Source organism: Sceloporus occidentalis, unplaced genomic scaffold (assembly GCF_023333645.1).
Source record: "Sceloporus occidentalis isolate IW3139 unplaced genomic scaffold, rSceOcc1.0.p SCAF_419, whole genome shotgun sequence".
Taxonomy (NCBI): Eukaryota; Metazoa; Chordata; class Lepidosauria; order Squamata; family Phrynosomatidae; genus Sceloporus; species Sceloporus occidentalis.
In genome coordinates, this window is record NW_028317399.1 from 217,640 (window position 1) to 230,783 (window position 13,144).

Sequence of the window (13,144 nt, forward strand, 5' to 3'; positions counted from 1 at the left end):
TGAGCGAGACAGAGACTGCTAGACGAGCCCTTACTGAGATAAGATGAAGTCCAGAGCTTACGTTCTTTGGGTGACAGACTATAACCAAACCCCCAGACCTTTTACACGCCATATAATTACCTTCCGGCCATGGAAATTTACCGCCTTGTTCTGCAAAAAGTAGAGGAAATTTAAAATGTGATTAATATTTTTTACATTAAAACATGCTAATGATCGCTTGGAAGTGAACTCATTCTGTATGTTTACTCACCCCATATTACACGCAGCATTTGTATCGGCCATTCTGTTAAACGCAATAAAGAAAATGGATATAAATCATTAGAAAGTTTAGTAAATTAAAGTGTTTGGTTTCTATGTTTTGAGCCTTCAATTAAAATTCATATTATATACTGATTCGGTGTGAAGATACAAATTGTGTTTCCCATTCCTTTGGTTTGGCTAAAATTTGGAGAGTTTTTATGTTTAGAATTTAAATTAGGTGCAATTTTCTCTCTCACCCCGCAGAGTAAAGAGAAGCCGCTAAAACGGGTGAACCACTGAACGAATTTCTAACCAATATCAGGAAGGTCCTCATTTCTTTTCATTGGCTTCATTTGAGGTCCTTCCTTGTTTTAGGACATTCGTAGAAATGCAAAAATTTGAAAGATTTATTACTATTGAAATGTGTGTCAATTAGTCTGCACAAGTCTAATAAATAGTCTAATGAATAGTCTAATAAATAGTCTAATAAATAGTTTAATATATAGTATAATAAATAGTCCAATGAATAGTCTAATGAAGAGTCTAATAAATAGTCTAATGAATAGTCCAATATTGTACTTTATAGATCATAATCTTGAAAAACAAGTCAACATTTTGTAAATTTACCTTTCATATCCGGAAATTTGCCTTCATTTTCTAAGAAAAAAAAATTAAGAAAGATGTTGAAACTCCATGTAATTATTATTTGTGTAAAACAAGAATCCTCCGCACACTATATTCTGCCATTCTTGATAATATCAAAAGTATTTTATGGACCGACTTGTGTTTTTGACCGCCCTGGAGCTTTAGGGATTAAACCCACAAGACTTTCCTTTTATCATCTCAAGTGGCGAGGACTTTATGTGTTTATCTAGAAGATGGCAGTAAGACGGGACTGATTCACCACCTATAGAAACCACAACTACAGCCGTCCTCGATCTACATCTATTTCATGAAACTCAACATGATTTGGTAAGAGAAATACAGACAACGCTGCTAAAAGTCTTTCATTACATGGCGCTATTGACCATTTTTTCTTTATGTTAGAACTTTTCTTACAAATATCTACAGAATTACATGGAGAACAAATTCACTTCCCCATAACGCAATCTCTCCAATTACCTTTTAGCCAGGAAAGCCAGACTTCTTGTCCTATGAAAAGATAAATAGGGCTTTGTAAAAAATATATAAGTGGCATTCTTTACTGATTCTATAGAAAAAAACATTATTTATGACTGTATGGGTGAAATGGGGGAAAAACATTAATCCACTGAAATCCAGAGGAGACCTCAATAAGTTTCCTGAATGACAACTATAATCGTAAACTGAAACCAGTTATAGGTTTATCAAAAGTCAGTTGGGACCCGGCTCTCCTGGATTCTCTGACTTTAGGAGGATCTCCCGGAAACTCAAACTCAGCTCAGATTAATATTACGCCAATAGAAAGCTGTAGGAACCGGGTGAGCGAGACAGAGACTGCTAGACGAGCTCTTACTGAGATAAGATGAAATCCAGAGTTTACGTTCTTTGGGTGACAGATTATAACCAAACCCCAAAACCTTTTATACTCGATATAATTACCTTCCGGCCATGGAAAATTACCGATTGGTTCTGCAAAAAATGTAGAGCAAATTAAAAAATTAAACATAGTTTTGCATTTAAAATGCTAATGGTATTTTTTTTTCATTTTCTGACTTTTTGGGCAAAATTCATGTTTCTTTATTTGCAAATGAAAGTCATTGCAATCTTCTTAAACCAACATTCTAAAGCTAAATTCACCAGAATTTAAAAATGAGATCTGTCGTCTTACTTTACTACCATATAGCCCAAAAAGGAAATGGAAATATAAAACATAAATACTACAATTAAAATGTAGAACTATATAGATATAAATTTCTCTATAACTTGAACATTTGACTCTGGAGTAAAAGTGCGTTATAAATACCTTCTTTCCCTGGAACGATAGCACCATAATCTACAAAAAAAAATATACATATATAATTTAAAATGTATAATATTTCCATCGTGTGAAAAAAAAAACAATGACTATTTCTTTTTATGTTAGTAAAAATATACTAACCAAATGTGTGATATTGAATTTTCATTGTTGGTCCTGTAAAAAATTTAAAATAAGTTAGTATTCGCTACATTTTTATCCATTTGTAGGTTATTTCAATAAGTTATTGCCGATAGCTCATGTGTACTATATACAGCTCATATGTTTGACTAATCTAATCGTCTGATAATGATTATTTAATTCAACTTTAGCATTGTTAGTCAAAAGACCCTTTTTTCGACGGTTATTACACATATATAATGATCAGCGGCCTCAGACACCAGTAGCGTTATTACCTTTACAAGTATGGAAGAACTACTCTTGGGTTACTTCTCACCTATTGTTTAATTGACTAAGATGAACCATCCCAAACTATCTATTCATAAACGTATTCATAAATTTATACAGAGATAGTACTCACCGTTTAGAGAAGGTGCGATGGACCCATAGGCCATATTTGGAGAATAACCAATGCTTAGAAGGCCAAAAGGCATTCTAGGATTCTTAACAATGTGGAAACTGAAGCCACTCGGCAACCTGAACTCTCCCCAAGAGTATTCTGTTCCCGGGAAATCTCTCCACTGAATCCCTTCTGGAGCCTTATCATCTATAGTGATTCCTGACTGACCCGGTTTCTTGATTATAATAACACCCTTGTTGTTCTCAATGCCTTCCTCCCCGTTGATTTGAGATTTATAACTATAGCTCTTGGTATCAGGCATAGCTGTGAAAAGTGGGTCAATGGGTTGGCCTTCATATATTCCACCAGTGCCATAGAGATAGACTTGAATGTTATTGTTAGCACGCAGAGACAAAGGAGATGACTCTGAGACATCAAATGTGACCATCTCTCCTTCTTCTAGAGGTTTCTTTCCCCTGTCAGTTCCAGATTGGTATTCAAGTTCAGTTGGTTGGTAAGCCATAACCATCACGATGTCTGATTTAGGCTGGAAGGACAGACCGGGAACAAAGTAGGTATCTCCCCAGCGTTCCACTGGTAGGAGCTGCTCGTAGACATGGCCACAGTTTCCATTTTTCTGGGAGCATGTGTGTCCACTTAGGACTGATACCGGATATTGGGCTACTACCTTAGTGCCCGACAGATCGTCTTTGCTCTGAATCTGGATGGCTTGGTGAGGCTCCAAGGTGACACGTAGAATGCTTCCCTTTGGATAATCCTTTCCCTTGAAGTTCACATCTCCTTTTAGATGGATATTAACATTTGTTGGCTTGTCATTGGAGATGATGGCAAACTCTTTATATTCTGGATCAGGTCCCCACGGAGGTGTGACAATGTAATAGAGAATTCCCCAGGATTCCACAGGGTAAAGCAAAGCTGTATCAGAACTGCCATATTTAGAACTACGGGAAACAACTGCCACCCCATGATCGGCTTCAATGACCACTGATCTGGGGGATGTGTCCGTTCCGAGCATCTCTACGGGTTCTGTGATAGGAACAGATACCGTTTCCCCTTTGTTGACCGTCACTTCTTTCTTGAAATCAGTGTTGCTAATGGTAAGCGTGACCTGAGTTGAGGGGTGGGTGCCGGTAATTTGAAACTCCACTTGAGGATTTTCGTCGGATTCGTGATTCTGCAGAAACGTGGTGACAAATTTTTTGCCGACTGTAGTTGCTTCTTCAGGGCCTTTAAATAAAAATAAAATGAAATTGAAATAAAGTAAAATGTGTTTTCCATCTATAATATTTTAACTCTAGATTTTTCTTCAACTCTAGATTTTTCTTCAAAGATTAAATATTTTTTTTATAAGATGTGACTTAAATTTACCTTTTCTTCCAGGTTTTAATACCCTTGGCATCTAATTTTTTTCATAAGTAACATTAATTTATAGAGGGAAAAAGTGACACCTATTCTTTGGGTAAAAGATTATAAATATTTGGTGCACTTTTAACAGATGCTACAATTACCTTCCCGCCATGGAATGTTACCGCCAAATTCTGCAAAAAAAGGAGAGGTTATTTAAAATGTGGAGGTCAGTAATTGTTTTGCAATTAATCATGCTTATGATCATTCCTGAGTCAATCTTCTCATACTGTATGTCTACTCACCCCATTGGGGTTGCTGCATTTGTATTATCCATTCTATTTATTGGAATAAGGAAAACGTATATTAGAAAGTTTTAATTCAAAACAAAAATGCCTTATTTCAATGTTCTGAGAATTCAGTAAAAAACATTTTTTGTTTCTCCTTCCCTTTCTCCGGCTCCCGGTCTCTCCGTAGATCGAGGGGGAAGTCGGCGAAAACAGACAAACGAGTGAATTCATTTCTAATAAGTTTTAGCATTTCTCATTTGTTTTCCTGAGTTTCTTATAGGTTCCCATCTTGTTTTAGGAGATTCTTATAAATACAAATACACAAGTCTAATGTATTTACTAATCAGATTGTACTTTCTAGATAATATTTTTAAAAAATAAATATAAATGTTTAACAATTACCTTTCATCGTAGGAAATTTTGCTTCATTTTCTATAAAAAAAAAAAAAAGCGAAGTACTTCATAAACAAAATCTTGAAATACTGTGTATTATATAAATTATATACATCCTTCTCATTCTATCTTATTCATGTTCATCCTCTTAGTGTATTGTATACCAAGGCCTTCCTCTCCTTCTTCCCCAATGCCAAGGAACACGTAAGGGGCTTCTACAACTCAAGGCCATTTTCTTTTTGTTGGCATTCCCCGTCCCGCCGCATGCGGATTAAAATAGTGAGGATGACCTTATGTTAGATGTCCAGCCAAACCAATATCTGTGATAATTACAAAGATTCACTGCTCCGCAACACAATCTCTTCAATTACCTTTTAACCAGGAAAGCCAGCCTTCTTTTCCTAAGAAAAGATAGATAAGGCTCAGTAAAGAGATCTATAAATGGCATTCTTTACCGATTAAACAGAAACCAACATTAATTATGAACTGACCAGTAAAATGGGGCAAAAAGAGAAACCCGCAGTACAGCTCAATGAACTTCCTAGTTCTCAACTAAACATGTTAAAATATATAAAAAGATAAACTATTTAGAGGTCCTCAGATAACTGAATTGGGACCCGGATCTCCCGGATTCTCTGACTTTAGGAAGATGACCCAGAAGGTCAAACTTGGCTCAGATTAATATTACGCCAACAGAAAGCTGTAGGAACCGGGTGAGCGAGACAGACACTGCTAGACGAGCTCTTACTGAGATAAAATGAAATCCAGATCTTACAGTCTTTGGGTGACAGATTATAACCAAACCCCAAAACCTTTTACACGCCATATATTTACCTTCCGGCCATTGAAATTTAACACCTTTATCTGCAAAAAGTAGAGGGGATTTAGAATGTGGAAGCGCATCGCCAGCAGTCATGTATCTACAACTATTTTTTCAAACTCAATTTTATTTTGTAAGATTTACCTTTTAGCCATGAAATCCAGTTTTCTTTTGCTAGGAAACGATACAAGGGACTCAGTTGAAAAATATATAAATAGCATTTTTACCAATTACATAGAAAAAAAAGAAATTCATTATGAACTGATGGGTAAGATAACTCAAAAAGAGGTTATCCACAAAAACTCAGAGCAGAGCTTGAAGAATTTCCGAGTTGACAATTATAAACTTCAGTTAAAGTATTTAGAGGTTTTCCGTTGAGTGAATTGGGACCCGGATCTCCCAGATTCTCTGACTTTAGGAGGATCTTCCGGAAGCTCAAACTCGGCTCAGATTAATATTACGCCAACAGAAAGCTGTAGGGTGAGCGAGACAGAGACTGCTAGACGAGCCCTTACTGAGATAAGATGAAGTCCAGAGCTTACGTTCTTTGGGTGACAGACTATAACCAAACCCCCAGACCTTTTACACGCCATATAATTACCTTCCGGCCATGGAAATTTACCGCCTTGTTCTGCAAAAAGTAGAGGAAATTTAAAATGTGATTAATATTTTTTACATTAAAACATGCTAATGATCGCTTGTAAGTGAACTCATTCTGTATGTTTACTCACCCCATATTACACGCAGCATTTGTATCGGCCATTCTGTTAAACGCAATAAAGAAAATGGATATAAATCATTAGAAAGTTTAGTAAATTAAAGTGTTTGGTTTCTATGTTTTGAGCCTTCAATTAAAATTCATATTATATACTGATTCGGTGTGAAGATACAAATTGTGTTTCCCATTCCTTTGGTTTGGCTAAAATTTGGAGAGTTTTTATGTTTAGAATTTAAATTAGGTGCAATTTTCTCTCTCACCCCGCAGAGTAAAGAGAAGCCGCTAAAACGGGCGAACCACTGAACGAATTTCTAACCAATATTAGGAAGGTCCTCATTTCTTTTCATTGGCTTCATTTGAGGTCCTTCCTTGTTTTAGGACATTCGTAGAAATGCAAAAATTTGAAAGATTTATTACTATTGAAATGTGTGTCAATTAGTCTGCACAAGTCTAATAAATAGTCTAATGAATAGTCTAATAAATAGTCTAATAAATAGTTTAATATATAGTATAATAAATAGTCCAATGAATAGTCTAATGAAGAGTCTAATAAATAGTCTAATGAATAGTCCAATATTGTACTTTATAGATCATAATCTTGAAAAACAAGTCAACATTTTGTAAATTTACCTTTCATATCCGGAAATTTGCCTTCATTTTCTAAGAAAAAAAAATTAAGAAAGATGTTGAAACTCCATGTAATTATTATTTGTGTAAAACAAGAATCCTCCGCACACTATATTCTGCCATTCTTGATAATATCAAAAGTATTTTATGGACCGACTTGTGTTTTTGACCGCCCTGGAGCTTTAGGGATTAAACCCACAAGACTTTCCTTTTATCATCTCAAGTGGCGAGGACTTTATGTGTTTATCTAGAAGATGGCAGTAAGACGGGACTGATTCACCACCTATAGAAACCACAACTACAGCCGTCCTCGATCTACATCTATTTCATGAAACTCAACATGATTTGGTAAGAGAAATACAGACAACGCTGCTAAAAGTCTTTCATTACATGGCGCTATTGACCATTTTTTCTTTATGTTAGAACTTTTCTTACAAATATCTACAGAATTACATGGAGAACAAATTCACTTCCCCATAACGCAATCTCTCCAATTACCTTTTAGCCAGGAAAGCCAGACTTCTTGTCCTATGAAAAGATAAATAGGGCTTTGTAAAAAATATATAAGTGGCATTCTTTACTGATTCTATAGAAAAAAACATTATTTATGACTGTATGGGTGAAATGGGGGAAAAACATTAATCCACTGAAATCCAGAGGAGACCTCAATAAGTTTCCTGAATGACAACTATAATCGTAAACTGAAACCAGTTATAGGTTTATCAAAAGTCAGTTGGGACCCGGCTCTCCTGGATTCTCTGACTTTAGGAGGATCTCCCGGAAACTCAAACTCAGCTCAGATTAATATTACGCCAATAGAAAGCTGTAGGAACCGGGTGAGCGAGACAGAGACTGCTAGACGAGCTCTTACTGAGATAAGATGAAATCCAGAGTTTACGTTCTTTGGGTGACAGATTATAACCAAACCCCAAAACCTTTTATACTCGATATAATTACCTTCCGGCCATGGAAAATTACCGATTGGTTCTGCAAAAAATGTAGAGCAAATTAAAAAATTAAACATAGTTTTGCATTTAAAATGCTAATGGTATTTTTTTTTCATTTTCTGACTTTTTGGGCAAAATTCATGTTTCTTTATTTGCAAATGAAAGTCATTGCAATCTTCTTAAACCAACATTCTAAAGCTAAATTCACCAGAATTTAAAAATGAGATCTGTCGTCTTACTTTACTACCATATAGCCCAAAAAGGAAATGGAAATATAAAACATAAATACTACAATTAAAATGTAGAACTATATAGATATAAATTTCTCTATAACTTGAACATTTGACTCTGGAGTAAAAGTGCGTTATAAATACCTTCTTTCCCTGGAACAATAGCACCATAATCTACAAAAAAAAATATACATATATAATTTAAAATGTATAATATTTCCATCGTGTGAAAAAAAAAACAATGACTATTTCTTTTTATGTTAGTAAAAATATACTAACCAAATGTGTGATATTGAATTTTCATTGTTGGTCCTGTAAAAAATTTAAAATAAGTTAGTATTCGCTACATTTTTATCCATTTGTAGGTTATTTCAATAAGTTATTGCCGATAGCTCATGTGTACTATATACAGCTCATATGTTTGACTAATCTAATTGTCTGATAATGATTATTTAATTCAACTTTAGCATTGTTAGTCAAAAGACCCTTTTTTCGACGGTTATTACACATATATAATGATCAGCGGCCTCAGACACCAGTAGCGTTATTACCTTTACAAGTATGGAAGAACTACTCTTGGGTTACTTCTCACCTATTGTTTAATTGACTAAGATGAACCATCCCAAACTATCTATTCATAAACGTATTCATAAATTTATACAGAGATAGTACTCACCGTTTAGAGAAGGTGCGATGGACCCATAGGCCATATTTGGAGAATAACCAATGCTTAGAAGGCCAAAAGGCATTCTAGGATTCTTAACAATGTGGAAACTGAAGCCACTCGGCAACCTGAACTCTCCCCAAGAGTATTCTGTTCCCGGGAAATCTCTCCACTGAATCCCTTCTGGAGCCTTATCATCTATAGTGATTCCTGACTGACCCGGTTTCTTGATTATAATAACACCCTTGTTGTTCTCAATGCCTTCCTCCCCGTTGATTTGAGATTTATAACTATAGCTCTTGGTATCAGGCATAGCTGTGAAAAGTGGGTCAATGGGTTGGCCTTCATATATTCCACCAGTGCCATAGAGATAGACTTGAATGTTATTGTTAGCACGCAGAGACAAAGGAGATGACTCTGAGACATCAAATGTGACCATCTCTCCTTCTTCTAGAGGTTTCTTTCCCCTGTCAGTTCCAGATTGGTATTCAAGTTCAGTTGGTTGGTAAGCCATAACCATCACGATGTCTGATTTAGGCTGGAAGGACAGACCGGGAACAAAGTAGGTATCTCCCCAGCGTTCCACTGGTAGGAGCTGCTCGTAGACATGGCCACAGTTTCCATTTTTCTGGGAGCATGTGTGCCCACTTAGGACTGATACCGGATATTGGGCTACTACCTTAGTGCCCGACAGATCGTCTTTGCTCTGAATCTGGATGGCTTGGTGAGGCTCCAAGGTGACACGTAGAATGCTTCCCTTTGGATAATCCTTTCCCTTGAAGTTCACATCTCCTTTTAGATGGATATTAACATTTGTTGGCTTGTCATTGGAGATGATGGCAAACTCTTTATATTCTGGATCAGGTCCCCACGGAGGTGTGACAATGTAATAGAGAATTCCCCAGGATTCCACAGGGTAAAGCAAAGCTGTATCAGAACTGCCATATTTAGAACTACGGGAAACAACTGCCACCCCATGATCGGCTTCAATGACCACTGATCTGGGGGATGTGTCCGTTCCGAGCATCTCTACGGGTTCTGTGATAGGAACAGATACCGTTTCCCCTTTGTTGACCGTCACTTCTTTCTTGAAATCAGTGTTGCTAATGGTAAGCGTGACCTGAGTTGAGGGGTGGGTGCCGGTAATTTGAAACTCCACTTGAGGATTTTCGTCGGATTCGTGATTCTGCAGAAACGTGGTGACAAATTTTTTGCCGACTGTAGTTGCTTCTTCAGGGCCTTTAAATAAAAATAAAATGAAATTGAAATAAAGTAAAATGTGTTTTCCATCTATAATATTTTAACTCTAGATTTTTCTTCAACTCTAGATTTTTCTTCAAAGATTAAATATTTTTTTTATAAGATGTGACTTAAATTTACCTTTTCTTCCAGGTTTTAATACCCTTGGCATCTAATTTTTTTCATAAGTAACATTAATTTATAGAGGGAAAAAGTGACACCTATTCTTTGGGTAAAAGATTATAAATATTTGGTGCACTTTTAACAGATGCTACAATTACCTTCCCGCCATGGAATGTTACCGCCAAATTCTGCAAAAAAAGGAGAGGTTATTTAAAATGTGGAGGTCAGTAATTGTTTTGCAATTAATCATGCTTATGATCATTCCTGAGTCAATCTTCTCATACTGTATGTCTACTCACCCCATTGGGGTTGCTGCATTTGTATTATCCATTCTATTTATTGGAATAAGGAAAACGTATATTAGAAAGTTTTAATTCAAAACAAAAATGCCTTATTTCAATGTTCTGAGAATTCAGTAAAAAACATTTTTTGTTTCTCCTTCCCTTTCTCCGGCTCCCGGTCTCTCCGTAGATCGAGGGGGAAGTCGGCGAAAACAGACAAACGAGTGAATTCATTTCTAATAAGTTTTAGCATTTCTCATTTGTTTTCCTGAGTTTCTTTTAGGTTCCCATCTTGTTTTAGGAGATTCTTATAAATACAAATACACAAGTCTAATGTATTTACTAATCAGATTGTACTTTCTAGATAATATTTTTAAAAAATAAATATAAATGTTTAACAATTACCTTTCATCGTAGGAAATTTTGCTTCATTTTCTATAAAAAAAAAAAAAAAGCGAAGTACTTCATAAACAAAATCTTGAAATACTGTGTATTATATAAATTATATACATCCTTCTCATTCTATCTTATTCATGTTCATCCTCTTAGTGTATTGTATACCAAGGCCTTCCTCTCCTTCTTCCCCAATGCCAAGGAACACGTAAGGGGCTTCTACAACTCAAGGCCATTTTCTTTTTGTTGGCATTCCCCGTCCCGCCGCATGCGGATTAAAATAGTGAGGATGACCTTATGTTAGATGTCCAGCCAAACCAATATCTGTGATAATTACAAAGATTCACTGCTCCGCAACACAATCTCTTCAATTACCTTTTAACCAGGAAAGCCAGCCTTCTTTTCCTAAGAAAAGATAGATAAGGCTCAGTAAAGAGATCTATAAATGGCATTCTTTACCGATTAAACAGAAACCAACATTAATTATGAACTGACCAGTAAAATGGGGCAAAAAGAGAAACCCGCAGTACAGCTCAATGAACTTCCTAGTTCTCAACTAAACATGTTAAAATATATAAAAAGATAAACTATTTAGAGGTCCTCAGATAACTGAATTGGGACCCGGATCTCCCGGATTCTCTGACTTTAGGAAGATGACCCAGAAGGTCAAACTTGGCTCAGATTAATATTACGCCAACAGAAAGCTGTAGGAACCGGGTGAGCGAGACAGACACTGCTAGACGAGCTCTTACTGAGATAAAATGAAATCCAGATCTTACAGTCTTTGGGTGACAGATTATAACCAAACCCCAAAACCTTTTACACGCCATATATTTACCTTCCGGCCATTGAAATTTAACACCTTTATCTGCAAAAAGTAGAGGGGATTTAGAATGTGGAAGCGCATCGCCAGCAGTCATGTATCTACATCTATTTTTTCAAACTCAATTTTATTTTGTAAGATTTACCTTTTAGCCATGAAATCCAGTTTTCTTTTGCTAGGAAACGATACAAGGGACTCAGTTGAAAAATATATAAATAGCATTTTTACCAATTACATAGAAAAAAAAGAAATTCATTATGAACTGATGGGTAAGATAACTCAAAAAGAGGTTATCCACAAAAACTCAGAGCAGAGCTTGAAGAATTTCCGAGTTGACAATTATAAACTTCAGTTAAAGTATTTAGAGGTTTTCCGTTGAGTGAATTGGGACCCGGATCTCCCAGATTCTCTGACTTTAGGAGGATCTTCCGGAAGCTCAAACTCGGCTCAGATTAATATTACGCCAACAGAAAGCTGTAGGGTGAGCGAGACAGAGACTGCTAGACGAGCCCTTACTGAGATAAGATGAAGTCCAGAGCTTACGTTCTTTGGGTGACAGACTATAACCAAACCCCCAGACCTTTTACACGCCATATAATTACCTTCCGGCCATGGAAATGTACCGCCTTGTTCTGCAAAAAGTAGAGGAAATTTAAAATGTGATTAATATTTTTTACATTAAAACATGCTAATGATCGCTTGTAAGTGAACTCATTCTGTATGTTTACTCACCCCATATTACACGCAGCATTTGTATCGGCCATTCTGTTAAACGCAATAAAGAAAATGGATATAAATCATTAGAAAGTTTAGTAAATTAAAGTGTTTGGTTTCTATGTTTTGAGCCTTCAATTAAAATTCATATTATATACTGATTCGGTGTGAAGATACAAATTGTGTTTCCCATTCCTTTGGTTTGGCTAAAATTTGGAGAGTTTTTATGTTTAGAATTTAAATTAGGTGCAATTTTCTCTCTCACCCCGCAGAGTAAAGAGAAGCCGCTAAAACGGGCGAACCACTGAACGAATTTCTAACCAATATTAGGAAGGTCCTCATTTCTTTTCATTGGCTTCATTTGAGGTCCTTCCTTGTTTTAGGACATTCGTAGAAATGCAAAAATTTGAAAGATTTATTACTATTGAAATGTGTGTCAATTAGTCTGCACAAGTCTAATAAATAGTCTAATGAATAGTCTAATAAATAGTCTAATAAATAGTTTAATATATAGTATAATAAATAGTCCAATGAATAGTCTAATGAAGAGTCTAATAAATAGTCTAATGAATAGTCCAATATTGTACTTTATAGATCATAATCTTGAAAAACAAGTCAACATTTTGTAAATGTACCTTTCATATCCGGAAATTTGCCTTCATTTTCTAAAAAAAAAAAATTAAGAAAGATGTTGAAACTCCATGTAATTATTATTTGTGTAAAACAAGAATCCTCCGCACACTATATTCTGCCATTCTTGATAATATCAAAAGTATTTTATGGACCGACTTGTGTTTTTGACCGCCCTGGAGCTTTAGGGA

The 13,144-nt window shown here is 35.7% G+C and overlaps 2 protein-coding genes across 2 annotated transcripts; both read right to left on the reverse strand.

Moving 5' to 3' along the window:
* Nucleotides 1–242: 242 nt before the first annotated feature.
* LOC149272788 (peptidylaminoacyl-L/D-isomerase-like) lies at nt 243–5,660 on the reverse strand. The gene is made up of 6 exons (XM_089506739.1): nt 5,579–5,660; nt 4,754–4,783; nt 2,718–3,944; nt 2,186–2,215; nt 868–897; nt 243–283 (listed from the first exon to the last, which is right to left on the reverse strand). The coding sequence occupies exons 1-6, from the start codon at nt 5,658–5,660 to the stop codon at nt 243–245; spliced, it is 1,440 nt and encodes a 479-aa protein (XP_089362865.1).
* Nucleotides 5,661–6,287: 627 nt separating this feature from the next.
* Nucleotides 6,288–11,706, reverse strand: LOC149272789 (peptidylaminoacyl-L/D-isomerase-like). The gene is made up of 6 exons (XM_089506740.1): nt 11,625–11,706; nt 10,799–10,828; nt 8,763–9,989; nt 8,231–8,260; nt 6,913–6,942; nt 6,288–6,328 (listed from the first exon to the last, which is right to left on the reverse strand). The coding sequence occupies exons 1-6, from the start codon at nt 11,704–11,706 to the stop codon at nt 6,288–6,290; spliced, it is 1,440 nt and encodes a 479-aa protein (XP_089362866.1).
* Nucleotides 11,707–13,144: the final 1,438 nt, after the last annotated feature.